The sequence below is a fragment of the Symphalangus syndactylus genome, chromosome 9 (assembly GCF_028878055.3).
Source record: "Symphalangus syndactylus isolate Jambi chromosome 9, NHGRI_mSymSyn1-v2.1_pri, whole genome shotgun sequence".
Taxonomy (NCBI): Eukaryota; Metazoa; Chordata; class Mammalia; order Primates; family Hylobatidae; genus Symphalangus; species Symphalangus syndactylus.
Genome location: NC_072431.2, coordinates 107,758,478 through 107,786,426, shown reverse-complemented (window position 1 = coordinate 107,786,426; position 27,949 = coordinate 107,758,478). Strand labels below are relative to the sequence as shown.

At 51.4% G+C, this 27,949-nt stretch overlaps 1 protein-coding gene across 10 annotated transcripts in view; it reads right to left on the bottom strand.

Moving 5' to 3' along the window:
* PAX5 (paired box 5) overlaps positions 1 to 20,481 on the bottom strand; it is a 205,492-nt gene extending 185,011 nt beyond the window's left edge. For 4 of the 10 annotated variants that reach the window (XM_055293688.2, XM_055293692.2, XM_055293690.2 and 1 more), the window contains exons 1-2: positions 14,790 to 20,481; positions 1,467 to 1,632 (exon numbers count right to left, since the gene is read on the bottom strand). In XM_055293688.2, coding sequence (XP_055149663.1) covers positions 1,467 to 1,632; positions 14,790 to 14,835 — 212 coding nt within the window. In that variant the 5' untranslated portion in view covers positions 14,836 to 20,481. Of the gene's footprint in view, positions 1 to 1,466; positions 1,633 to 7,362; positions 13,079 to 14,789 lie in introns of those variants that run through there. The other 6 variants (XM_055293689.2, XM_063609756.1, XM_063609757.1 and 3 more) reach the window with 3 other exon arrangements.
* Between the last annotated feature and the right edge of the window lie 7,468 nt (positions 20,482 to 27,949).

The window sequence follows — 27,949 nt, the reverse complement described above, 5'->3', positions numbered from 1 at the left end:
TCTCTTTCTATTTCTCTGCCTTTTAAAAATCACTCTCTTTTCTCTTTGTCTTCTTTTTCTCTTTTTCTTTTCTCTATCTCTCTGTCGACTTTTCTTCTCTCGCTCCCATCGCCTGCCTAAAACAACCACCTAACAAGAAAACTGTGCTAATGTCCTGCAATCGCCCCCTGTCTCTGGGGTTCATTTGCTTTCTGAGTGCTAAACAGGAGTGAAGCCCACAGCCCCCACAGGTCAGGTAACCTGCACTGGGCTGGAGGATGTGGAATGAACCCTGGGATCAAGGTCGCCAAAGGAGCTGCCAGACCCCTGGTCCTAAAACTTCTTCCCTTGGCCTCAAGCAAGCAGCCTCCCCAAGGTTATTAGAAGCTGTTGCTCCTTCCATCTGAGAGAATTTCTTGAATTCCAGCAGATGAAAGGGAAGGAGCCAGCAGAAAGTCACAATGTCACTGACATACTTCAAAATATTTACTTCCTATTCAGGCGTCTGTGCTCAAACCATAATGCAAGCTACAGGACAAAGGTTGTTTTCTGACCCGGGGAAAGAAATAGTGAGATAGCACTGAACAGCTAAACCCAAGAAAGCTCCCGCCTGCCAGGGCAGACCTAAAACAAGATCACATGCCCAGAAACAAACCTGTGGCTTTGTTTTGGGGCTATGGTGAGACCCAGATGGTCTAGGGGTCCTTCAGGCGTCATCGCAACCCAGGTACTGCCTGGCTAGATAAACATGTGTCAGTCCCTCTCTAGGTTTGTTTTCTCATCTTAAAACGTGCTTCATTGGATCATGCAGAGGCTACTGAGAAAATAAACGGGAATGCTAAAAGGCTGCACGGCCCTGTGGGAGAAGCCTCATTGTTAGTATTTTGTTCGCAGCAAATCGCCAGGTCAAGTGGTAACTTTCAAATGTCATATATGAAAGTTGGTGTTTGGGTTTTTTTTTTCCTCCCCTCTAATTTAATATATACTTTGGATGCTTGTCACTGCGATGGAAATAAAAACATAGAGAAGGAAAATACTGCATCCCAACATAACAAGGTTGATAATAACTCAAAACTGAAAATAACAGCTGACTTTTAAAAGTGGAATATGCTTTCAAAAACATTAAAATGAAACATTGAACTCTGGTTATGTGATATTAAGTCCTACGCGGGGACCCAGGCTCACCTAGGATATATAAGGGAAATTCCCAAGATCGTCTTACTCTTGAGTTCTTTAGAACAATTCACCAGGCTTTCAGAAAACATGTCATCCCTCCTGACTAAGTCACCCTATTCCACATGTCACTAGAGACAGGGGTTTCCCAGGGCTACTTGGAATTGGGGCTTTGCAAACTTTAAAGTGCTCTGCGTGTGAAACAAAATGCCACCATGATTCTTGCTATGATACTGTCATGTTGGACAGCTGCTGGGTCATGTTTTAGGTCTTTATTTGAAAGATCAAGGGAAGCCTCGAGCTCCTGCCTTTACCTGCCAAGAATTTTGCTGACACAACCATGGCTGACCCGAAGCTGCCTGGAGATGTCGCAGGGCCTGACACCTTGATGAGCAAGTTCCACTATCCTCTGGCGGACTACATCCGGGAGTGGCCGTCCATTCACAAAAACCCCCCCAAGCTGATTCACTCCTCCATGTCCTGAAACAGATCAGAAACAAAAGGAAAGGGAAAGGGTGGTTAGAACCAGTCACATAGGAGAAGCACCGCTGTGAGGACGCCGAGCTCCTCTGATCACAAATGGCCGGCAGGCTGGATGTCTTGTGCCTGGAGTCCAATCGTGCAAACTACACGAAGTCCCCAGATTGCCTTTTAAAATTAATCTTAGCCTTTGTCCATCTGCAGCCAGTCTGTTGAGCTATTGACAGCAAACATCCCCATACTATTACTAGCATTTTCCCCGTAATTTTTCTAAACAATGAGATGTGTGAAGATCTCAATGTAAACGAAATGGGCACAACTTATTATGTGATGCTGAGGTCTAAGGAAGATCCTGGGGAGAAAATATGCTTTAAAATACCTCACATTTAAAGAGGGAAAAAATAAAACTTGTTTCCTTTTAACAAATGTCTTTAAAAGTGAAAAGAACAACTCCAATAAACGTGTATCTCAGGGAAATTTTTTTTTAAATCAGCAATCTATTCAAGGGCTAAGGAATTTTTTAAAAATTTAACAGCATCTGCAGAGTACTGAGAAAAAAAACCAACCATTGCCTTGTTTAAAACCCTCCCTTTAAGAAGGTGAGGCTGACATGCAGACTTGACCACTGTACCTTCTCAAAGCACACAAAAGAAATGGGTCATAGCATCTTCTACACACAGCACATTCCACTCCACTGCACAGGGATTTGTTATAAAGGAGTTTCCCTGGAATTTTTACGATGTTTTGCAGTTGACAAATAGCTTTATTTCGGTCCAGGGAAAATAAAGAAACCTACAAAAGCCTCAGGGTCCCAGGTTTTACAAGGATCCTGGGATAGATTTTAAGTCAAAGGAGCCCAAGAAAGTGCCTCCTCCACCCTTCTCTTACATCAAGGTCCATCTGGAAGGACACAAGGACCCAAGTAAACGAAGAGCCAAACCAGTAAACACAGAGTGATCCAATGCAGCAACATCATTGACCTTATAGCTGTTAATTAGTCACTCACTGACGTTGCTGAAGACTGGAGCCCAAAGCCAAGTCAAAGCGTTTATTGATGCTGCTGGCAGCTCAGAGGCAAAGGAAGGGGAAAATCCTCCTGAACCAAGACTGGACTAGGACTGGAAGGTACAAGGGAAAGACCTCAAAGGCCTCACACATACATACACTCCAACTCTAAAACATGAAATAGCCACCTCATCTCAGCTATTTCTCCCCAGTACTAAACTACTACCAAGGTTCATGAACCACACCTGAAATAAAGGGAGCAAAAACCCCCGTAATATAACATATTTCCTGAAAACTGTCCAAGCAATCCACTCAAGTTTCTCATGAATATTTCCCAAAAATGTCCAGGCTCAGGCTTATTTCAAGGAAAAACACAATTTTATAGATAACTGAAGTACTTAGTTCCAGTTCTAAGCAGGATTTCTGATTTTCAAAATGATCTTTATTCAGTTTTGATTGTTCTAAAAGACATAAGAAAAAGGAAAACCATTCCAAATAGGATTTTGCAGTTAGAAACATAATTGCATAGTTTTTCTAAAACAGAAAGACTGCAGCCACCCTGGCCAAGAGCGTTCAGAAGGCTTTGTTCTGGGGCTGGGAACACCTATTTAAAAAGGTTGTACAGATCTTTCAAGAGCAGGTTGGATTTAAGTAAAAGAAAATAAATTCAAAATTGGTATAAGCTCATCTGGGAACACAAAGGGCAGGCAAAGGAAGCTTAAACACCCAGCACACTTTTGATGTGACCTGGGAGTCCAGGTATTATGGTCCATCAGCAATAGCCTGTTCTCTATGTCACTGACAATTGAGACTTTCTGCCCAAAAACAGTGGCAACCTTCAGAGGACTTAAATTCCAAAAGCAGTCGTGCAGGACATTTATGAGCACCGGGGGCTGTTTTGTATCATGGGAAAAACCCTAAAGGTCTCCTGGAGCCGGGTCTCTCAAGGTGAGGGCAGGTCCCCAAACCCTCTACCCTTGACCCCATAGGCTGAGTTAGTAATGCTCTTCCACAGTCTCATCTATAGGTCCACAGCTGACAATAGACTTGGAATGACCTGGGAGCCTCTTACCTTCCTCAACTTCCTTGAAAGGTCCCCAAGACCCCTTGGCCTTCTCCACCATCACAACCCTACCCAATGGAGCTTTTAGGGGGTAGTGGTGAGAAGGGTTACAACTATGGTGTGAGGAAGGCCACTTACTGTGGAATTGGTAAGAAGTGAAGTCCAAAGTCTGAATGAGGCGAGGCAGGACAGGGAAAGAAAAGAGGAAAAAAGAGTTGTGTTAAGAGAAGTGTAAAGAGTGGGAACTGAATGAGACAGACAACCAGGAGAGAGAGAGCCTGGAAAGGAAGCAGCAGGTTAGACAGGCAGAGGAGAGGGAAAAGGAATGGAGAAGCTAGAATAGGCCAAGAAAAGAAAGATGAAGGTGGCACACAGCGGGAGGCAACAAGAAGAGAAAATGGAGGAAGCCCAGGAAGCGGCTTCTGGAGGACAGGGGACTTCTCTAGACAGAGGACCTTTGTTTTCTGGGGTCCCAGCTCTGGCCCTGCATCTTCTTGGAGAACCCAAGTCCCAGCCTGGACTTCCTATGGACTCCAATTAGGCGAGGACTCATCCCGTGAAAGAGGGACTGACACAGAGACAGAGGCAAAGAAATCAGGTGAGACCAGGAAACAGACCCACAGATACAAGAAAAAGACAGACCACAGGACAGGGCAGACTGGGCAGTGTTTGGAGGGGAGTAAGGAGAGAAAGACTGAATTGCAGAGGCCCCTGAGGACTTTGTGGCTCTGGTCTGGAAAGGGCTGGCCTCCACAGATGCTCCTCAGGCCCAGATAAGGTCATACTACCCACCACAGGCCCTCCCAATACCCCCGAAGAGCATGGCTGAGCATAGGATTTTGGGGAAAGGGTCTTTGCTGACTCAGCCACAGGTTGAGCTGCAGGACCCCCACGGGATCATTAAAAGTTTTCCTAGATGCACCAGAAAGAATGAAGGGGTACACAGACAGGCAAACAGGGGCACGGGGAAAAGGCAGGGAAGAAGTCTCCCTAATGGTATTGATACATGTGGAGAGTCAGGCAGTAGGCATATATATGGTTAGACTAGACAAAGAGAGAGTTTTGCAAATGTGTATACCCACTGCCCTCTCTCTGGAATCTGAGTCCCTCCCTCTCCCCTTCTGTGAACCCTCTGAAGCCTCATTTTTATGCCTTTGTCAGATGGTCAGGGAGACCCAAGAACCAGCTCCAGCTGTGCCAGTGTGAACTTCTTGAGTCAGTCCTTTTGTCTCTCTGACCTCAATATCATATTCTGTAAAATGGGTGAAGCTGAAGGTTTAGGCCACCCTCAGGTAGGACCCTGGCTATGAGTGTTTTATAACTGGTAAAGATACCTAGGGAAACCGCTCAGGAAGAGAGCAAGAGGTTATTGTGCTGATGAAAATGACGAGCCTGAAATAGTGGGTGGGGACTCCTCCAAACTCAGAAGCCCATTTCCTGGAAGTCCCTGCCCCTCTCCAAAGAAGCTATCCGGCTCTGAAGCAGTGGTGGGGGGAAGCAGTGGTGGGGGATGGAGGCAGGGAGAGGTAACAGAAAGAAGAAACTGACGGGGCCGGGAGGAAGGTGAGGAGGTGGGACTTGATCTGAGCCTCTACTACCTCAGCCACCTTCCGGGATCTACTGTGCCCCCCACTCCCCATTGCTAGCAAGTTGGGGCCCCAGAGCAGGCCTACATTGTGCAAGAAAACAGCTTTGGGCCTCAGAACCAAGAGTGCTTCCAGAGAAGCCAAGGTCTTGCACCAGCTCTGGAAGCTAGGCTGGCTGGGGCCCAGCCCCCACTGTGCTGCCAGGGAGATTGAAAATGGGAGGGAGCACTTCCCACGGAGGGGGCAGATTGAAGGCCGGACAAGGAGGCGCAGACATTAGTGGCTGGCTAACCTGCACCTGAAAGCAGCTGCCTTCTCCATACTGATGCTCAGCCGAGAGACCACCAGGTCTGATGCTATCTCCCCAAGGGCTAGGGCACAACCTCTGGGCCACGGAGCGCTGGGCAGAAGGACACAGTGAGGGCCTGTGGATTTCCACCGGTGAGGAGAGAAGCGCAGGGGCTGGTGCTCCCCATCTGTCCCCACAGTTCCTCCTTGGCTGAGCCAAGGGCTTGCTCACCTCTCAGAGCATTGCCCCAACTGGTTTGTTTTGGGCTTACATTGAGAGATCAGAGCCTCCCCAGAGACAGGCTGGAGCCCGAGGCGGAAAATGCTGTGGAGGGCACTGGGGTCACCACAGACTGGAAACCGGTTGGGCGCAGGCCCCAAACCTTGAGGAATCATTTGGGCTGGGACCAGAACAGGCGGCTCCTCTGCACAGAGCTCCCCACCGCTTTGGTGGATTACTTCAGACTCAGAAAATTGACACAAAGAGAAACTGACCTGCCCGCAGCCAGCCCTGGCTGCCTACACAAGCTTTCCCTGCTTGCCAGGCCACTCAGCACTCCGTGGCAGACAGGACATGCTCGCCCCGGGAAGCTCGCCTTCTCTCCAGCCGGGTCTCTGCTGCCTTTGTTAAATAGGGGACCTGCGGCTAGGAAAGCTGGATCCCAGGCTGTTGGGTTGGTGGGGAGCGGGGTGGGGGGACCAGGCATGGGGATGGCTCCTAGCCCGGGAGCAACTCCCTGACCTGCAGCCCGCAGAGACCCCGAGCGGCACCCGAGCCGAGGCTGCCAAAGCCTGGCACCTTCCTCCAGCCTGGCTCTGCAGCAAACAGAAAGGAAATGCGATTCGTTCCACTTGGAATTTCCTTGAAATCTCCGAATCTAATCCGGCGTTAACTCACCGTGAGAGGAGCGCTCATCTCACAGGAGGCTGTGCTAATGGGTGAATTGGCAGGATCCCTGCGGGCCAGGCAGCCAGGCCGGCCTTGCCCTCGCCCGAAATGACCCTTCCCGTCTCCTACACACGCTGCGTCTTTCAGAGGCGGGGGTGCCTGCGTGGTGACTAATTGGCTTCCTCTTTCTTTCTTTTTCCTTTCTTATCCTCTTTTTTTAAAGGGGAGAAGCCGTGAGAAAAGGCGTCCTGCAGAGAAGGACCTAGTGGGGTCTTTAAGGGTCTCTGTATGAACTGGCCGGCTCCTAAGCAGAAGCTGAACTCAGAAACCGCTACTTCGTTGATTTTTCAAAGCCCCCTCCTCAACTCCACGACGGCTTTGGAGCCCTAGCCCCGGTGTCCTCGCTTAGCTCTCAACCTCTTCCTCCACACATACAGACACGGGTCAGGGCCCCACTTTCCCTCCAAGCGCCAGTCTGGATCAGCCCCATGGCTGAAAAAGGCGCCATCGGAGTAGGGGTGTGGGGCGCTGTCTGAGACTCAGACTGACCTCTCCCTACAACTTACTGCCCTCCAACTGGCCTGGTCCGGAGCCCTCTACGGGTCCAAGCCAGGGTTCTCTGAAAGAGCTGAAGTGTCGCCGCCGGAGCCTTGAAAGGCTGCAGCTAGCTGACCACGCTACGCGTTGCCGGAGGCGGGATTCCCGGACCAGGTGCTCCAGCCCGGGCGGCCAAGCGCGTTGTTTCAGGTCCCCTGCCTGGGATCCCTGCACTTTGCAAAGTTAGCTGCGCGACTGCCGAGGTCCGAGATCCTTCTGGCCTTAGTACCTGACCCACGGTCCGGCACCCCCAACCCGGTCCCGGCGGGAGAGTGAGAGAAGCGAGCTCGCCGCCTACTTACTATGCATGGATGCAAACGGGTCGTGCTTACAGTGTATTTCCATCGGGGCGCTCCAGACTGCAGGCCGGCCCACGCCGCCGCCTCCCGGCGCCAAGGGGCTGCCCAGGGCGAATAGGGAGCCGCGCCACCAGGCCAGGCACTGTGCGAGCTGGGCTCAGAAAACCCTGCTGGAGCTTCGGGGTCTCTCTCAGAGCCTCCCTGCTGGAGACCGCCCGGAGCTGCGCGGAGAGGCGGGAAATGGTGCTAGCGCAGCTCGGCTAGGAGCGGGTGCCCAACTCCGGCTGGCTTCCCTCCCTGGCTGGCTCAAGCGGCAGCTCCGGGCCCAGCCCGGGATAGCTGCGGCCAAGGCACCCGCGGCTTCGGGGGCATAGCGTAGGGGCCCGCCTCCGGGACAGCCCGCAGCCCCGGGCCCCAGGTAGGAGCAGCTGTGAGGAGGCCACCGGAACACTCGGCCCTTGACTTCACTCAGGGGGCAGCGAGACCCGGGGGCTGCCAGGCTGGTTCCGCGGCCTCGATGCCTCTGAGGTCCCTCCTCGACCCCTCGGTCTCCTCCAAATCCTTTCTTTCTCTGCTTCTCTGAGTCTCTGGGGCTCGGACCTGCCCCCTCAGCCTCTCTCCAACTGGCTCTCCGACGTCTCGGACGAAGTTGCAAAGAACTTCCTCTCCGGCAGCGCGGGGTCCTGGCGGGTTTGAAGATGCTTCCGCCCCTGACGCTGGGGCCGCGACTCCGGAGTGCCCGGGAGCGTGCAGCCCTCCAACACTGCGACCCGCTGCCTTCAAAGTTCCCGCGGTCCCCGCTGCTCGCCCATCGCTGGGACCAGGAACGGGGACACCAGCGACGGACTCTTCCTCGCCGGGGTGTCTACCTCGTGCCAACCAACTCTTCGAGCCCCGCCGCCCTCCCTCGTGGGTCTGGTTCCACTGTCTTTCCGCTGCCTCTTCCGGGACGGCCGCCGTGCCTGCCCCAGGCGTGGAGTGAGGAACAGAGGAGAGAGCAGAGGGTCCCTGCCACCAAGGCCGCCGGGGCTGCCGGGGCTCAGATGGAGCTGCAGCCGGCTCTGACTGCCTGCGTTGCCGCCGCCGCCGCCGTCGCTAGCCCTCCGCCTGCTCGGCGCGCACAGTGCGCCACCGCGCCGCCCCGGAGCCGCTTTCAGGACCCGCTGCGTGTGGACAGCGCCGCCCGGGGCTCAGCTCCCACCGGGCGGGGGCGGGGCGGGGGCTAACCTGCCAATCACGCTCCACCAAGCCAATCAGAGTGGCGTCAGCCGGCCCTGGCCCGAAACACCGCCCTATTGGCTAAGCAGCCCACAGGCTCCGCCTGATTAGCGGATACCTGGGCAATGGGAGAGAATGGGGGGCGGGGCCCAGGCGGCGGCGCCACGTTCATTGACAAACGCGCTGGACTAAGGCCTAGTGGATCGCGGCTGTGGGGAGGGGGAAAGGGGCCCACGCAGTGCCTGGAGAGTCCCGCTGCGGGTCCCACGCGGGCTGGACCTCCCCACCGCGACGTTGGGATCCTGGGACGCTCTTAAGGCTTGAGAGCAGCCGAGTGAAGGGTGAGAATGGGGGAAGTCTCCAGAAAAAAACAGAAAACAAAAAATGTATGTTGGAGGAAGACAAGGAGCGCAGTAGAGATCCTGCACCATCAGGCTCGTGATGGGATCGGAGTGTGTGCATCGGAGTGTGTGCATATCTGCCAGTTCTGACCTCACTTTCCTCATCTGTAAAATGGGCAGAGTGGAGTTAACTAGATTTTACTGAAGGCTCCTTCCACGGAAATATTTCCTAATTTTATCAAGTACCTACTAAACCACCACTGGCTCCTCCTCGTGCACCCTCCTCCCTCACTCCACCTGCAAGGCCCTCAATGCTGCATTAACCAAAGGCAGAGACGTTGGGGGAAGGGGGAGAATATTTCACACTCCTTTAAAGTTAGTAACTGGGGCGCACCACGGCGCACCTGGGTGGAGAGGCTAAGGCTTTGGGCCAAGTTGCCCAAGCGGAGTGGCTGGCCCTCTTTCCTGCCTCAGTTCAGGAACTGCCAGACGCTTTGGGAGCTGTGTTGCGCTTCTGTCCACCGGAGTAATTCCGCATCCGGCTCAAGGCTTCTTGAGAACCGAATGAGCCGAGTCGCGTCCATGGCTAATAAGGGTCTCTGAAGCGGGCGGGTGGGCGGGAGCATTCTATCTGCAAGGGTCAAGCAAAGCGGCCAGGCGCGCTGCAATGCGGCAGCTTCCAGCTGACGGGAAAACCCGACCTTCCCTCTACAGGGGAAGTTCCTGTCCCTATGTAGACAAAATGGATGGATTTGTAGCAGAACTCTCTTGCTACAGAAGGGATCTTTGACTAGCCAGTCAGTTTCTTTGTGGGTTTTAAGGCTCCGAGACAACAATCAAAGAAACTGGACCTTGAAAAGGAAGCGTGTGACAGTCATTCTTCACCCAGGAAGCTATAGTTCTGTGAGCCATCTGGGCCCTGGCACAAGAAAGAAGCTGAGGATTCCCTTGCTCCAGCAACTCATGGGAGTGGTCCGAAGACTCACTTTCTATTTCATGAGTGATGATCCGCTAATATTAAACATAAATCCACCAAAACAAGGGCTTTGAGATGCCTGCTCCAGCACTGGGCTTGTAAGGAAGACAGAGTACAGGCTGATCATGGGAGGATTCCTGGGTTAACCTCTTGTTTTATTCTCTGCCTCGGTTTCCCTTCCTCTGCCTTCTCTCTACTCATGCTCTACTCAAACTCCTACACTGGGGTCGACCCTTGGGCCCACCTTCTGTCCCTGTTCCACACCCAGCTATCCCTGACCAGTAGACAAGTTTCCGGCGCTGACACCCGTCCCCACCCCCCACCAGGGCACAGCTGCGGAAAACGGCCCCAGGCGGGCCTCTGGGGACCCAGGAGGCTGCAGTGCGCGCCGGGGTGGAGTGGCGGCGTTATGTCTTCTTTGTCTGGAACCCGCCTGTCCGGATCTTCCCCTTTCACCCCCGGCCTTGGAGCAGGAAGATCGCAACAGCAGAGAGGGACCGGGATGGAATAGAGTTCCCGCACTGGCTTCACCCGATGGCGCCCAGTGGGTCGGAAATGACCAGAATTCAGATCCTCGGCCCAGACTCAACATGGCGGCTTGCACACCTACTGGAGAGGCGGGAGTGCGGGACGCCCTGAGGGATGGAGCCAGTGACACCCCCACCCCCAGACCCTCTTGCTGAGCTCAGGCCTACAAACCCAGGTTCTCTAGAATCTTAGAGTTAAAGGGCCTCGAAGCTATGCTTTTTCCATTTCACGGGTGCAGAAGCCGAGGCCCAGAGGCAGGATACGACTTGTCCAAAGTCACACAGCAAGTCTGGGGTAGAAGAAAGGCTGCGGGCTGGAAACCTTTCTCAAAAGCGCCTCTCCAGAGCCGCTGTCGGGATGGTGGGGGAGGGGCGATGCTGCCAAATCGAAGAACTCGGCTGGAATATGCCCGCACACGCAGGTTTTCCTTCGGATACCCGTGAGGCTTGTATAGAATTCCCGGGGCACGGCCCGAGCAGGAGTAGCGCCGATTCCCCCGTTTCACACAGTAGGTGTTCGGCTGCGGGACAGTGTTCTGCTGCGTGGCACACACAGGACTCGTCTTACCTGCGCACCCAGAGCAGCCCCTTCCCGCAACTCGTGGCGTTCTTGGGGGAAGGAGTTTCCCTCTGGATGGAGGTGATTCATCACCGCCAGAGCGGGCGGCCTCTGGGAAGTTCCAACCCCAAAAGGCGCTACCTGATACCGTGGCCACCTAGCCCAGCCTTACAGGTCACTAAACGACAGCCCAGAGAGGTTACGTGACTAGCTCGAGGCTGCACAGCAAGTCCATGGTGGAGCCGGGCTACTGCGCCTCAGTCCTGTCTCTGAACGCCCAGGAGCCGCAGCCTGGGTCCAGGAGAGCGAGACTAGCAGGGGCTGGTCTCACTGCGGCTCTCAACGCAGTCAGTCCTCGCTGTGATCTACAGTGATGCGCTTTCGTTCTCCCAGTAACAGGGCTTTGGGCCGGGCACTGTGCTAGGCGCTGGGGGCAGGAGACCGCGAAAGGAAACTGTCCAGGAAGAAACTCAATTTATGTGAACCAAATTGCCTTTTAAAGTTTTAGTACTGAAAGACAGCCCATTGAGAATAATGTTTGAGAAGCCAGAGACCTCGCTTCACTGGGGACACACCCCCTCCCGGCTTCCCCTTCCACGCCTCCCAGCGCACTGCATTACTGCGGCTTCAGGATGTGGGGGCTGCTACAGTGCTCTATTAGCCTGACATCGACTCCCTCAACCCAAGTCCAGCCCATTTCCCTGTTCTTCCTTCTGACAAAGTGAGGCCCAATAGGGCTCAGACTGGTTGCTCAGTTCTGGAAAGATCAGGGATGCTGCCAGCATGGCTGTCTCAAACCATTGAGTTCTCTCTAAACTTCATTTTTAAAAAATAAAAAAAAATTAAGTATCAGAGAGAAAGAAATTGACCTGAAATTATACAGCAAGTCGAGGCACAGCAGATTCCTGCATGATTCCTGCCCCTGGATCAGGAGTCTGCTCTACTTGACCCGTCTCTGTTTTCAGGAGTTCTTGAAGAGGATGGAGAAACAATGAGAATTTAACCAGGTTTTTCAAGAATCGTGTAAAACCGCCTTAGTCGGGGTGTGTTATCATTACCAGCATGTTCTGCAGGCCAGGGGCACTGGGACTACTCTCTCTCCCAAAGACTTGAGACAGGCAGCCCCTTCTAAAGCCTCTGCTTCCCGGTTTGTTTAATACAGAGAACAAACCCTGAGATGTGAGTTCTTAGGCTCTGTGAGATGAAGCTTCATGGATAGGGGGTTATTAATATCTATCACTCCATCCCAGGCTCATTCCAGAACTGTGAGACTGGATGCCAATGCCCAGTGGGAAAGTATTCAACCCATCCAAGTCTGCCTGGATCTAAGGACTCAAGGGCTCCCATGGCAAGGAGAGACTACTACTTGCCCAAGTAGTAGTTTTTCTCCAAGGGGGTCCATGGAGAGAGGGGGGGAATCTGTCTCTTCTTCCAGCAGGAACAGGAGGTCTAAGGGCAGAGAGGTCACCTTCCATTCCTATTCCCTCCGTTACGCATGCTTTATGGTCGCCTACAAGTCCCTGCCCCTCTCTGAACCTCTGTGTTTCCTTTCCCTACAGCAAGGAAGACATTAGAGGAGAAGGTCCTTAAGTGGCTCCCTGCTTAGTGTTGACTTGATCTTATCTTGGGCTTAGAGCCAGAATGACACACTCCCTCCCCACTGGGCAGACAGGGAAACTGAGGTTGGGGTAAGAAATGGAATATAGTTCTGAAGGAAGAAAAAGGAAGTCTATCGGCCCATGAAATACCTAGAAGTTGGGAGAAGGAAGAAGCTCTCATAGGAACCAGATGTGGACACCCCTTTGAGCACCAGCTTGGACAGCTTCTCAGCTTCCCTCTCTTCTCCAGCCTTGACCCAGGCTGGAGTGGACAAATGCAAGTGCAGTCTCACTTGAACTGTCACCCTTTTCCAGGCAGGCAGCTCTTCCCCAACCCATCAGTGAGGGGGGGCGTGGCTCTCTAGATTTTAAGCCCTGGCCAGCCTAGGGCTCCCCTATTTCACCCCACCCCAAGCCCCACCCAGTACAGCTGTGCAGAGGAATGAAATGCTTTATTGATTAAATGATTATTCAGGCGATTGAACTAATCAAAGAGCCCATCGACCGCCATGAATTACATTCTTCTAGACAGCTTGTCGGGAGAGCCAGCCTGAGGACTGCGCAGAACCTCTCCACGACACTCATACATCCCCGCCTCGTTCCCCACACATACACATCGCCCACTTCCAGGCTCAGGTCTCTCTGAAAGTCCATCTGCTGAGAAGCCCACTGCCAGGGAGAAGAGCCTTCTGAGAATTGAGGATGGAGAAGAGGAGTTTCCAGGTACCTTTTCCTGAGCCCTTATCCTGGGAACACTCTTCTGCCTCAGATCTCTGCCCTCACTTCTCTTCAGCCACAATTTTGGAAACACAGTTATGCCCCAGGAGTTGTCCTGGGCTTGGCGTCTGAGTTTATCCTTTTTGCTCTTAGGCTTGTATTTGAGGCTGGAGTAGAGATGGGGGTTCTCAGAGGGCACAGAGATGGGGGAAGGGGGCTTCTTGCCAGGGCCAGGAGAGTGTGTGGGAGTTACACCGTGGCCTATTGAGTGAAAGAGGCCCCCCATACCTGATTCATGCCTCAGGGCAGATGGAGGCCTACTGTCCCTGCTATCTCCTCTCAGACATAAACACATCCTGCTACCTACTTCTCAGGCCTGTGGGAGGCATATGGAGACCTAAGCCAGGGAGGCCTGTGTGCATACAGGCACTAGAGCTGAATGCCCAGACTAGGCACATGCATCCACCCACTGTGCTCTCCTCCACTGGAGCGGCACCCACAGGATAAAATCTGAGGATACAGTGTGTGTGTGTGTCTGTGTGTACACACAAATACACACGCCAGTGTCAGAGGCTTGTCTAGGTGAAAGTGAATGTAGGCTGGGGGTCCCTAGAAATGTCACAACTAACCCTACAGGTGTCCGCTCTCATCTGCAAGGTTGTGCCTGCCACAGGAGACCTGTTTGTACAAATGGTAGCCTCAACAGTGCCCACTGCACACCAAGAGATTACATGCCCTGAACTCACACCTTCATTCCTGGTCCTATCTCCCAACAGAATGGAAACTGGGCCTTACAATGCACATGCTAAACACCACGGATCTCCATAGGCCCCAGACCCATGTCTAGGAGTTTGCCTAGAGACACAATGTGAACATTGGCATGTATGCATTGGACAGCTGTTGACATCCAAAAATGGAAAGGTCAGTGTAGCCACCTCTTTCTCACTTCCAAAATCACTTGGGCTATAACAGGTGAATGCAGACCCTTAAAATAGTGGATGTACACTCAGATATTTCCCAATTACATAAATAGCACTCATAGTAGACACACATTTTGGATACCCAAAATAATATACACACAAATACTAACTTATAAACACACACAAATACCTCATGAGTATAAAGATACACACACACACACAGGCAAACAAACTTTTGGACACAAACTCATATATTTTTATATCTTTTAAAAATACATATACTGTAATGCACACACTGAGTCCCTTATATAAACACACAGGCCCTAACTTGCAGACCCCCAGAAGGACACCAGCATGAACATTCAGAAACAGAAAAACACAAACTCACAGATCCTTGGACTGATGCAGAAGTATGTGAACAGATAGGTGAAAAAACGTAACAAACACGCCTCAGTTAGACAGTCTCTACGAAAATGCGGCGCACCCCCTCCTCCTCCAGGGTCACCCTGCGTAGGGACCAGGGCCTGGCTGTGTCCCGGAGTTTGCACGTCTGGAGCCCGTATCGCGGTCCTACCTGTCCTGCTGGTCCGAGGAGTCGGATAATTTTTCTCTAAATCCATTTTGATTTTTCAGAACTTGATGGAATGGACAGGGAAAAAAGTTTCCACTTTTTTGTGCCTTTTTTTTTTCTTTCTTTTTTTTTTTTTTTTTTTTTTTGGTGCCAGGGGCCGCTCACAGGTCGGAATAATTCAAGCCTTCCGCTCCCCCGCCGAGCTGGGGTAGCTGATCACTGAGCTGAAACTAAACGTTTTAGGTGGAAAAAAAGCGTCCGAAGCCACCGTGAAATGATTAAGGAACTAAAGAGCTTCTCGCCATGTGAGATCATGTCCTGTTCTCGCCAACATCACAAGATGTCCCCAGACACGCCGCGCCCCCAGCGCGCCGCCCCGCACTGCCGGCCCGGAGCGAGGAAAGGGTAGGCGCTGCGCGGCCGGGCCTGCTCAGCGCGCCAGACGTGGCGGACCTGGCCGGGCCGGAGTAGAGCGGGAAGCCGGGAGAGCAGCAGTGCTGCTGCCGCGCCGCCCCAGACTTTTATAGGGGTTGGGGGGGAGGGAAGGAAGGCTTCAGACTGCGCCGGGCGCTAGCCAGCGCACCTACGGGAAGGGGCAGACCGAAGCCGAGCCCGGGAGCCCGGGCCTCGCAGCCGCACCCTCTATTAAGCCCTGCGCTTGGGGGTCGCGGTCCTCTGCGCTGTGCGCGGGGCCTGTGACATCTCCATGTGCAAACCCCGCTGCTTAGACGGGCACAGGCCGGGTTTTTGTTTTTAAAGTAATTAACTGCTCGGCCAAGCAGGTGCTTTTGAAAGGGATTGCAAAGGCTGGCAGTGTTACCAGGCACAGAGTGGACGTTCCGGTTTACTCTGATTCACCCCTAGGGCGGCGCCCGACCCCAAGGTACCCAGCCATCCAACCCCCACCCCAATTTGCTGGGGCCCTGACTATTGCTGGGCCCCTGACCCTAGGGCAGCGCCAGATCCCTAAAGCCCCCAGGTCCCATCCAGTCTCCTAGTCCCAGAACCCCTCCCCACATCAAGTTCCATTCTGGCCCAGAGCATGGAGGTTAAGCTGTGAAATACTGGAGATGAAATCTGGGCTTCCGCTTTGGAGCACCCGGGCAGAGCGGAACATCTCAGTAGTTCCTGGAGATTGGCGGGAGTTCCAGACACCTTACCCCGGCCCATAAATGGAATCGCATTGCCCTCGAGCCCTGAGACGTTGTGGAGTCCCAGAGTCCCAGGACTTGATTCCAGATAGGAAATCAGATCCAGAGAGACCGAGCCGAGGTGTGGCATGTCCAGCCCTCCCTCTTCGGCCCAGGCTCACGCCTCCCCTCCCTGTTCCCTTCCCCAGCCTCGAGTTAGTTCAGCTGCTGGGCCTGGCCCCTGGAAGCCTGTGAGGCCCTGCAGCGGGGTGGTCGCAGGGGAAAGGTTCTCCAGGGCGGGGGAGCGCTCTGTAGGAGGACTCCTGGCCCGCCGGACAATGGCAGTTTTGGAGAGTGAATCGTCCTCAGCAAGAGTGTTGTTTGTTTTTTGGAGGGGATGGTCACGAGGCTGGGTCGCAACCTAGGGGGAAGAGCCTAGAGCTCAAGGAAAGGGGGGCCCCCGGCGGCAACTGGACATCACATATCCACTGAGCAGATTTCGCCACAATCGGAAATGTGGCTGTGGATTCCCGGGCGGCCCCCCCACCAAGTGGTCTGCGCAGTTCCCCAGCGCCGCCTCCTCCCTGCAGCCTGCGGGCCCGTGTCCCTACCCCGCGATTTGATTTTTGGCCATCTCCGAGCGCTCGATTCATTCCCTCCGCAGCCCAGCCCCTGCCCAGGCTTCCCGCCCTCCCGCCTCGCCCGCGCGGAGAGGCAGCGCCTGGGAGGAGCGGCCTGCCCGCGCCTGGAGATCAAAAGCCCTCCCGGAATTGACATTTCACCCCGGGCTGGGGGCGGGGGGTGTTGGTGTTTTGTTGTTGTTGTTGTTTCCTTTTAGAGGGTATGTTTTGTTTTTGTTTGTCTCCTGTGAGTTTTCATTTATCCACGGGATTTTCTTTTGTTTCGGGTGTTTTGCGTGTTGTTTTTTCGTGGGATTGATTTTAGCTGGTTTTGCTCTGTAAGTCCTGGTCTTTGGGGTGAGTTTTGATTTTGTGTGATTTTGTACTTTGTCCTTGTAGGCTGTCTTTTCGTGTGTCGTTTGTAAGGCTTTTCCTTCTCCGCGGTGTTTAGATGTGTTTTGATTTGGTGTGAGTGGGTGTCGTCTGTGTGTGTGTTGCCTTAGGGAATTTCTTGTTGTGTGTGTTTTGTTTCCCTCGATTTGGATTTTATTTTTTTGAGCTGTACGTTTTGATGGGGGCTGGGGTTATGTTTTCATGTGTTGGCTTTAGTTTTTGTGTTTGTGAGATGCTTTGGTGAGAGTTTGCATGTGTATTTTGGCTTTTGTGGGGCTTTGGGATTAGGGAGGGGACATCAGCCACTACTCCGTTCCTGCCCGCACCCACGAAGGGCAGAGGATTAGGCCAAGCATCACGAATCGTAGGTTCGCCGTGCTGCGCCGCTTCGCGCTCTGGACGCTCGAGACCAGCGGCAAACAAATGTGGTTCCCGAGGGGGCGCCCGCCGGTCGTCAAAACCTCGCGGGCCCGGAGGCGCCGGTGCTGGATCAGAATCACAGAGCCTCCCTTGCGGGGTACCGACGCCCAGCCGTCGTCCTCTTGCCCACCCTGTCCCCTGTGAGTCGGTCTCCCCTTGCGCCTGGCCAGCATGCTTCGGACCGTCCGGACTCCCGCAGCGTTACCCAAGGGGCGGCTTCCCGGGGCGGAACAGGTGACGAAACACTTCGGAGGACACGGAATTGACACTGCGACCCTAGAGATACAGGACAAGGGGCCAGAACGCGGGAAGTCTAGGCTCAGATGGGCGTCGGGATCTCAGGAAAATCCCCCATCTCCCTTGCCCGCAGCCCTAGAATCCCAGAAACCCAACTCCGCGCAGCTTTCGGTTTGGAGAGCTCGCCCTGGTTTGCAAGCACAGATACATGTGCCCACACCCGAACACACGCAGACACCGCCAGAGAGCGAGAAAGCGAGCGGGCGCCTCCGTAGCAGCGGCCTGCGGGGCGGAACCGGCGCTGGCGCCGCCTCAAGGGGAAACCGAACTGTAGTGACCGGAAATGTCCCCAGGACAGAATAAGCCATTCCTTCTGTCCACGTTGCCAGGACTTCTCCAGCTCAACACACCTTGGTTTGTTTAATGTTACACGAGGGAGAAGAGGAGAGGCAAATTTAGAGGCAGAGACACATGCTGGCTCAATCGGCGAGGAAATACGAGCAGAGTCTATACAGAAAGAAATATGGAACGGGGGAGAATAGACTGTGGGGAAGGCAGATTGGAGGCCCAGGAAAGGGGCTGGAGCGGAAGCTCCTCCAGGCCCCTGCGCGCTCTGGCATTCTGTGAGAAGGAGAAAGCAGAAACCGAGAACAGAGAGTGACAGGAAAAGAAAAGAGACGCAGAAGGGGTTGGCCTAGGCACGCTGCGAGCTGCCCTCCAGCTAAGACGCTGCGGGCAAGGGAGGGGGAGGCCGACGTCGCCAGGCGAGGGGCCAAGGTCGGGCTGTTTAACTCAGCCAGGAAACAACGTTGGGGGCTCCAGGGCTCGTGGAGACCGAACTGGGGCTCAGTTCCAGCCCGGTGCCCCTCTTCCCCAGACCCCTAGCCCGGAATCTAGCAAAGGCTGGGCCATCGCTCTCCGCCGCTGGGCCTCCCTCTGTGCGAGCCCTGGGAGAAGCCGCAGGGAACGACTCTGGCACTGGGGCTCGGCTCCGGAGCTCGCGCAGAGCGTGGGTGGGGGCCGACATCCAGGCAGGAGGCAAAGAAGAGGGCCCGCCCTAAAGCCGAGGGCCCAGTTCTTCGAGAGCCTGTGGCCGGAGCTGGACTCACAGGATTCGGGGTCCGTATAGCGCGCACGTGGTACCGCATCTTCGGCAGGCGGCGCCCCTAATGCCCAGCCCCGCCCCGCTTCGTTTGCCGGGCCTGAACGGTGTCAGCATTGAGGGTGGACGCCGAGTTGCGGCGAGTTGGTCCCTTGCGGTATAAACTTGGGGCTTGCCTAGGGGCGGTGCCGGAATGGATGGGGGCGCCTCTCCACCTGCAACTCCCCCAGCGCAGAGCGCAAAAAGCGCACATCTAGGGCCAGCAGTCGCCTCGGGGTTTCAGGCGGCGCCCGCGGCAGAAAGGAGCTAAGGATTGGTTTGGGTCAAAACACCCATTTCAGTTGGCAGTGGGGTCCTCTGCGCCTACAGGGCTTCGAGCTCCGGGTGCTGGCTCACTAGGGCACCATGTGCCAGCGACTCGCCACCCGGAAATACTTGGGTTGCGCTAGAATAAACGATGGGTCTGTGTTCGGGTAACCTGGTGCTCGTGGTGGGTTATTACTATTGTTGTTTTACTTTACTGCTTTTCTTGCTTTCATTAGAAATGTTATTGAGAGAAGCCTCAAAGAGCGCTGACCTGGGTCGTTTGGATGGGTTCATTTCAACTGAAATCCACTAATTCAATTCAGTTCCACGACTGGTTTCCAGCGCACAGGTACACATGGCAGACGTCAAGTGTATACCGTATGCATATGCACAGAGACGCTATTTGAAGGCAACTCTTAGAGAATTTTGAAATAAAATTCACTCTCCTGGAGTTACATTCGCAATATATGAATATGGAAAACAGGCAATCAGTTGTATTTAAAATTTGCCAACACGTCCCAGCAATCCACTCGCACCTAAGAATCCAAAATGGGGCATTGAAAAGATTTACTGGCATTCTGGTTGTTTAACATTGAAAACAAGTGTAAATCAGTTCATTTCTCTTTACATTTCTTTTCAAATTTAACAATACCATAATAAGTGTAAGTAATAAAACCATATTTTGCTAAAGAAAGCTTGCACATAGGATGTTTTATTTCTATCAGTATTTATACGATGTTCTGTTGGCTCTCCTCACCCCCTTTTCTTCTATTTCACCGTGTAATGTGAGCTTTAAATATTCATGCGTCGGCCCAGACTTACATTTATTTAATGTGTTTTAAACTAATAACATTTTAATGTGATATAATTTGATTCCATGAAGTACTGGAACATAAAAGAGCCTACTTCACAAGCGATTTTGAGTGAGGTTGAGTGCACAAGCTAAACGATTCTTTTAGTTTTGGACGCAGATCAGAGTGTTAAACGGAAGTGAAGCGCGCCTTTAAGTAGGCCCTTTAATATTCTCGTTTCTTCGTTCTCCATTTTTCTGTAATAACTTTAGAGCTGTGGCAGAGGATCACCCCAGTATTGGGGTGCTTTCCCTGGAGCCTGCCATGTGAAACTGCAAATCGCCAAGTGAACACCTCAGCCTCAGGGCAGGTTGTGGGCTGATTTTTATTTTTTCTTTTGGGAGGGAAGTCTTTTGGGAAGGTCAGGGGACTACAGGATGTGAAGTCTGGATTTGAGAACTTGCTGGAAATAAAATTGTGCTCTAAAAATCTTTCAGATTTGCTGCTGATTAGCTATCTTTAGAAACCCATCCCAGAGTAAGATGGAAAAGATGAGCTACACTTGGGCGAAAGTGCCTTTGAGATGAGCCCTGAAGCCAGTCTCAGTGTTTAGCCATCACCAGAGACACTTACCAAAGCCTTAACTTTTCCTTCACTTTGTACTGGAGGTGGGGGCCTTCTGGCACTGAATGCAAATCTACCAAAAAAAAAAATCCTCTACACAAAGCAAAATTAAAGATATCCCCTAATTTATTTTTGGTCGGATGAAAACCATTTGAAATATCTAATATGAGGAGCTTATGAACATAGAATCAGAAAGTCATTATCTCCCTAAATCATGAAAATATTTCTAATGGGAAATCATGACATTGTATCCTCATTATGAACACATAGTGTGGACCTATCACATAAGAAAACTCCAGCAATCTACTATTACCTAAGAATCCAAAATGAGACATTGGAAAGATTTGCAGTCTGAGGACAAAATAGTCATACTAAATACATATCAAAATAATCATGCTAAATTATTCATACTGAAATGCTGCTATCCTTTCAACTAAAACAATTTTTAGAACAAGTATTGGTAATTTTCTGGACAGATCTTTATAAATCTTCCCAGCAAAACAATTAAGAAATATGTACTCAGATTTTATTTTTACAGGATATGTGTGGATATGTATATATATTTTATGTATGTGTATATTTACACACATATGTGTGTGTGTGTAAAGTTCTCTACCATAGGCAGGCTGAAAGTTCAAAGATGGGCTTTTCCTTGTTAGGTACAAATTCTTATAAACAAAGTTTGAGATGGAAACAGTTTAGTGAATTTTTTCCTAATTTGGTACAGCAGTTGGTGTCTCATTTCTCATGCAACTTGCACGTAGACTCATGTACCCCATGAAATGACAAAAGAGAATCAGGGATGAAAACCTGCCAGTGTCTGCAGGCGGTGCCTCAAAGCGCTCTTTTGGACACACGTTCTTGGTGGTGGGGAGTTTGCTGCCTCTAAACCAGGCCTGACCTTTTGTCTTTTGACCTCTGATGCATGAAATTAGGTAGCAAAAGAAAATGTGAAGAAAAGGATACAAAAACATGGAAAAACAGCCCTCCTTGACAATAGTCATTGTATCAGATCATAGTGGAGCTGCCCTACACAGCCCAAAGTGCTTGTTTATAAGGCTGCGGGTCTTCCTGGCCACTGGGTTCCTGTTCTTCTTTGTGGGCAATCTGCATTTGTTGGAGGAGGGACTAAGCACTCTTTTTAATTAAGCTCAGAGCTGGGTTTTGTCTTGATTCCTTTCACCAAAGCTTATTTAGTGAGCGTTTGGCTCCTCCATTTCCTCTGAGGTCTTCTGTGTAGGCTGGGTGCCTGAGTGTACCACCTGGGGCAGCTTCCAAGACCCAAAGGAAAACTCTGCCCCTTCCGGCCACCCAGGCTGAAGCTGAATCCCAGCTGGCATGGAGGGGAGAGGGTGGCGAGGGGCGGGTCATGCTCCTTGGTCCTGGAGGACCACATACCCCAAGTGAATAGACCTCTACTCTTTCTCCAGACCCAGTCAGAAAGCCTGAGTCACTGGAGTTCCCTGCCCCCTTGGCCTAAGGAGTCAGCTCAGTACCCTCCCCTGTCATGAGAGCCAGGGAGGAGGGCAAGAACATTTGCAGAGATGCCTTCAGCAAGCCTCACACAACATCCTTTGATCCTCGAAGCCACCCTGGAAAGGGGTGCACAGCCCTGAGTTAGGAGCCACAGTACAATGCCACTTGAGCCCCAGGCCCTGCCCAGAAGGGAAACAGGCCTTGACTTAGATGGTAGGAGAGTGAGGATGTGTGTAAGCAAAGTGAGATCTGGGAGAACTGAGCAAGGTACTCAAGCCAGACTCTGGAAAGGGGGAGGCTGGAGGGGACATCTCTAGAGGGTGACCTGAGATGAGTGTTGAAGGGTAAGTAGGACTTTGCTAGATAAATAAGGAACAGATGGCATAATTAAGATCTGCACTTTGCAGAAGAGGCTACTGGATATCAACATACAAGCAAAATACTGAAAAAAGAGCTGCCCAAGGGTTTGGGAGCAATGTAGGAATGGCAAATGCTTCTGAGGGAAGGAATTCACAGTGGTTTGAGGAATGGGACAAAGGAAGGAAGATGGCTAGGGTGGGCAGGCCCCTGCTGTACCTCATGAAGATTGTCAGAGTGGCAGCTAAGACATATTCTCCCCTTACCATATGGAGTAAATGGACCCACAGACCAAAGGGAAGAGATAAGAGAAAGGCCCAGGACCAAAGGAAAGAAACATAGGGAAGCTTACTCTCCATCAGTTTTTTGGAATTTTTTTTTTTTAATCTTCTCCCCTGGGAAGTTTGCACAACGTTCCCTCAACAACCTCAGTCTGGAAAAACCAACCAACCACCTCAGCCTGGAATGCTCCTCATGAACCTTACCAAATCCTCTCAGGCTGTAAAGACCCCCCCAGAGCCACAGCTACTGGCCACCATTCTCTGCTCAGGCCACATAGCCCTGAGCTCACCCTTCCTGTTACCTTATGGGTTGGAGATGAAGTGTCTGTGTCCAGTTCTCACCACTCCTCCTAGTCTCCTGGCTCCCATGGGCAGGACTTCTCCTCTGGGCACCAGCTCTTCTGGAAGTGTCATTCTGTTCCCTTATAACAGTAGCTTCTACACTTCAGTGTGAGAAGAACCACATGCAGATCCCTGGGCCCCAGCTCCAGAGAGCTTGGTTTAGTGCTATGGGACCCAGGTTGGAAGCTGAATGTCTAGTAACTTCCCCAGGTGAGTAGGATGCAGGAAGTACCTGGACCATCCATTGAGAAACACTGGCTTAAAAGCTTTTTCAGAGCAAGGACTAAGCCACTGTGATTCACTGACCCCTGCCCCACTCACCAGGTCTACACCTGTCTAAACACCCTGAACTAGAACTTGTGAGGCTGGCAACATCCAGATCCCCAAAGTATCAGCAGCCATATTGACAAACCATTCCTGATTTGCCCCAAAAGGACCAAAAAACCGTCTGACTTTGGCAATGGATGTGCCCCCTTCCTCTCATTTTAATTCACTTCTATTCAGCAAAGACAGCCTTGTGCTTAGTCCTGGAGGGAGATGAGAGCCTCCTGCCTCAAGTTGCTCGAAGTCACACTGAAGAAATAAGCCTTTAGGCCGGGCGCGGTGGCTCACGCTTGTAATCCCAGCACTTTGGGAGGCCGAGGCGGGCGGATCACGAGGTCAGGAGATCAAGACCACGGTGAAACCCCGTCTCTACTAAAAATACAAAAAATTAGCTGGGCGTGATGGCGGGCACCTGTAGTCTCAGCTACTTGGAGAGGCTGAGGCAGGTGAATGGCGTGAACCCGGGAGGCGGAGCTTTCAGTGAGCCGAGATCGCGCCACTGCACTCCAGCCTGGGTGACAGAGCGAGACTCCGTCTCAAAAAAAAAAAAAAAAAGAAAGAAAAAAAGAAACAAGCCTTTAATCCATGAATCCACGGAAGAACTTGATCCGGCTTTTTTTTTTTTTTTTTTTTTTGAGACAGTCTTGTTCTGTCGCCCGGGCTCGAGTGCAGTGGCACGATCTCAGCTCACTGAAACCTCCGACTCCCAGGTTCAAGTGATTCTCGTGCCTCAGCCTCCCAAGTAGCTGGGATTATAGGCACACACCACCACACTTGGCTAATTTTTGCATTTTTAGTAGAGAAAGTGTTTTGCCATGTTGGCCAAGCTGGTCTCCAACTCCTGGCCTCAAGTGATCCGCCCACCTTGGCCTCCCAAAGTGCTGGGATTATAGGCATGACCCACCACACCTGGCCCAGGCTTTTAATTATATACAATTAGGAAAACAAAAGTGGAGTCCTCCCTTCCTGCTAAGGAAATCTATGAAGATTTCTTAAAGGAGGCAGCATTTGATCTGGAAGAGTGAGTTGGAAAAGAAGGGGAGAAGGATGCTACAGACCAACAGTTCAATATGATGAGCAATGGCTTGGAGGGAGAAAATGCTTGGCTTATTTAAGAACTGGCAAGGCAGGAGAATAGAGAGAATTCCCTGGTGATGAAACTGAGACCAGTTGAGGAAACAGAGTCCTCAAAGACTGCATTAATCTTTTTTTTTTTTTTTTTTTTTTGACAAGGTCTCACTCTGTCACCCAGGCTGGAGTGCAGTGGTCCCACCATGGCTTACTGCAGTCTTGATCTCCCATGCTCAAGTGATTGTCCTGCCTCAGCTTCCTGAATACCTGGGACTACAGGCATGCGCCACCATGCCCGGCTAATGTTTGTATTTTTTGTAGAGACAGAGTTTCATAAGGTTGTCCAGGCTGGTCTCGAACTCCTGGGTTCAAGCCATCCACCTGCCTTGGCGTCCCAAAGTGTTGGGATTACAAGCAGGAGCCACCACGCCCAGCCTAGAGCAATCTTAAGGTCTGATCCACTTACACACCTCAGGGTTTGCTACTCCCAGGTAACACTCACGGGAACATCCGAACTTCCTTTGGAGATTTGCAAGACTCTCTTGCTGGCCTCCCTGGCTGAGCAGGAGTCACTATGCCTGCTTTTGTGGGCTTTTGCGTCTGCACTGTGTCTAGGGTTATTTCACTAGTGAGCGTATCAGACTCCCCCTGGGTGCCACACTTACGCGAATGCCTTTGTCACATTGTCATGGCTCCTTGTCCTCTTCCCTTCCTCTCATGAAAGCACTGAGACAGTGTCTGATCCCTCTCTGCAACCCCAAAAGAGCACAGGACTCGCACATAAAAATGCTCATTTGAGAGTCTGATGAATGAATAAATGTGGTGAAGGTAAAATCCTCCCTGAACTGGTCATCTGCAGCCCATGACTCTAGCTCTCACTTCACCACATCCTAGAAGCATGACATCACCTCTGTGCCCCTCAGTTTGCTAACCTGTAAAATGGGGAGAATAAGTGCCACCTACTCAACCTATTTCTCATGGCAGTTGTGAGGACCAAATGATATAACAGCTGGGATTTGCTTCACAAAATATTGTTAGGATGGGTTTGGATTCCCCAGTGCTGCTTACAGATAATCTTTTTTTTTTTTGAGATGGAGTCTCGCTCTGTCACCCAGGCTGGAGTGCAATGCCATAATCTCAGCTCACTGCAACCTCTGCCTCCCAAGTTCAAGCAATTCTCCTGCCTCAGCCTCCCGAGTAGCTGGGATTACAGGCGCCTGCCACTATGCCTGGCTAATTTTTGTGTTTTTAGCAGAGATGGGTTTACCTCATTGGCCAGGCTAGTCTCGAACCCCTGACCCTGTGATCCACCCGCCTCAGCCTCCCAAAGTGCTGGGATTACAGGTGTGAGCCACCGTGCCTGGCAGAAAACCTTTCTTGTTAACCTAAATGCACTTCTCCTTCGGTAGAGGAGCCAATGGCCCAGCATTTGACAGGAGGTATGAATGCAGGTTTGTATAGGAAGAGGCCGACAGTACTCATGGGTTGAAAAATTGTGTTTCTTTTTAAAGTATCCTTTTCCAGCACTGAAAGAGAGAAAGCGAAGAACAAAAAATTCAACTCAAGCACATCTGAGAGGCATACGGTTAACAGCTGTCATGATACTGCTGCTAAAATTCTGAAAAGACAATGTCAGATCTAGACTTGTTGGGATAAAACACAGCTGGGCAGAGCTGAAAGGGGGGAAAAATACCCTCAGATCCTAAAGGAAAAATGAAAAGACAAAATTGCAGTCAATAATGCATTAATGAGGTGAACTCTAGTGTATATACTCACACACATACACACACACGGACACACACCCTATAAATTGCAGAAAGAATTTCACTCTGTAGAAAAGAAGGCTCAGAAAGACGAGTCCTAAGTGTTCAGTCTGATTCTCCACCAACCCCCACCCTCAGGAGTCTTCCAGTGGGCATTCTCCTGAGAGAGAAACTAGAATAGGCCAGAGCATTTAAGATGGTGCAACCAGTAGTTTATTAATTAATGTACGGGCAGGGCACAATGGCTCACTCCTGTAATCCCAGCAGTTGAGAGGCTAAGATGGGTGGGTCGCTTGAGTTCGAGATCAGCCTGGATAACATGGCAAAACCCTGTCTCTAGAAAAAATTACAAAAATTAGCCAGGGGTGGTGATGCGTGCCTGTAGCCCCAGCTACTCAGGTGGCTAAGATGGCAGGATCACTTGAGACTGGGAGGTTGGGGCTGCAGTGAGCTGTGATGGCACCACTGCACTCCAGCCTCAGTGACAGAGTGAGACATTATCTCAAAAAAAAAATTAATGTACAAACGTGCCCCAACTTACAATGGGGTTGCATCCTGATAAACCCACCATAAATTGAAGATACCTTAAGTCACAAATGTTGTTAATACACCTACTGAACACCATAGCTTAGTCTAGCCTACCTTAAACATACTCAGCTTACTTACATTAGCCTACAGTAGGGCAAATCATCTGGACACACAACACATTGCAGAATATCAATAGTTTAGCCTCGTGATAACGGGGCTGACTGAGAGCTGAGGCTCACTGCTGCTGCCCAGCATTGAGAGAGTGTCTGACTGCATATTCTGGTATGATACCCAGGGAAAAGAGCACAGTTCAGAATTTAGTATGATTTCTACTCAACACGTACTGCTTTCACACCATTGTGAAGTGGAAAAGTCCTAAGTAAAGCCATCGTAAGTTTGGGATCATCTATATTGCTAATTAAGTGATAACCAATTGGTAAATAGTTCATTAGTAGCATAGGGACTTGGGGCAGTGGGCCTCATTTAATTGTATGAACTGTATCCAAGCTGGCCTCTCTACAGCATCCCAGTGAACAGTGGTCCATTCTAAGGTTGAATACCTCCAGGGACAGTGAGCTCACAAACCCCTTGCCTTCTAGGCAGTCCTTTCCCTCACTGAGCACAAATTAGCTTCCATACAGTTTCTTGCCACTGGTCTAAGTTCTGCTCTTTGGGAGACATCACCCTCAGGAAAGAACAAACAAGGTGGCGCAGCAAAGGATCCTGTGAAAAAAATCTGCTCTGAAATTCCAGAGGAAGAGATCTGCTCAGACAGATCTTTGCACGGGAACCCTCACTATGCCACTTTGAGGGGCATTACAGCATCTCCTCTATGTCTTTGGATGTCTTTGGAATAATCCCAGCTGGAAGGGATGGGTGATTTTGGAATGTTAACTAGAGGAAGCACATTCAGGAGTAAAGCAAGGGCAGGATTATGGAGCTGAGAGCCTAATCTTATAGAAAACTTCTGCGACCCCATTCCCATGGCTGTGTCCCATTGAGATACAGATTCGCATACAATCTATTTTTAAAAGGACATTCCCTGCCGGGCACGGTGGCTTATGCCTGTAATCCCAGCACTTTGGGAGGCTGAGGTGGGCAGATAATTTGAGGTCAGGAGTTTGAGACCAGCTTGGCCAACATGGTGAAATCCCATCTCTATTAAAAATACAAAAATTAGCCGGGCATGGCGGCCTGTGCCTGTGATCCCAGCTACCTGGGAGGCTGAGGCAGGAGAATAGCTTGAATCTGGGAGGCAGAGGTTATGGTGAACCACGATCGCACCATTGCACTCCAGTTTGGGCAGCAGAGTGAGATTCTGTCTCAAAAAATAAAAGGACATTGCCCTTTCTTCCTGGGTGCTGCCTATGGAGGTGGCAGCCATCTCCTACTCACATC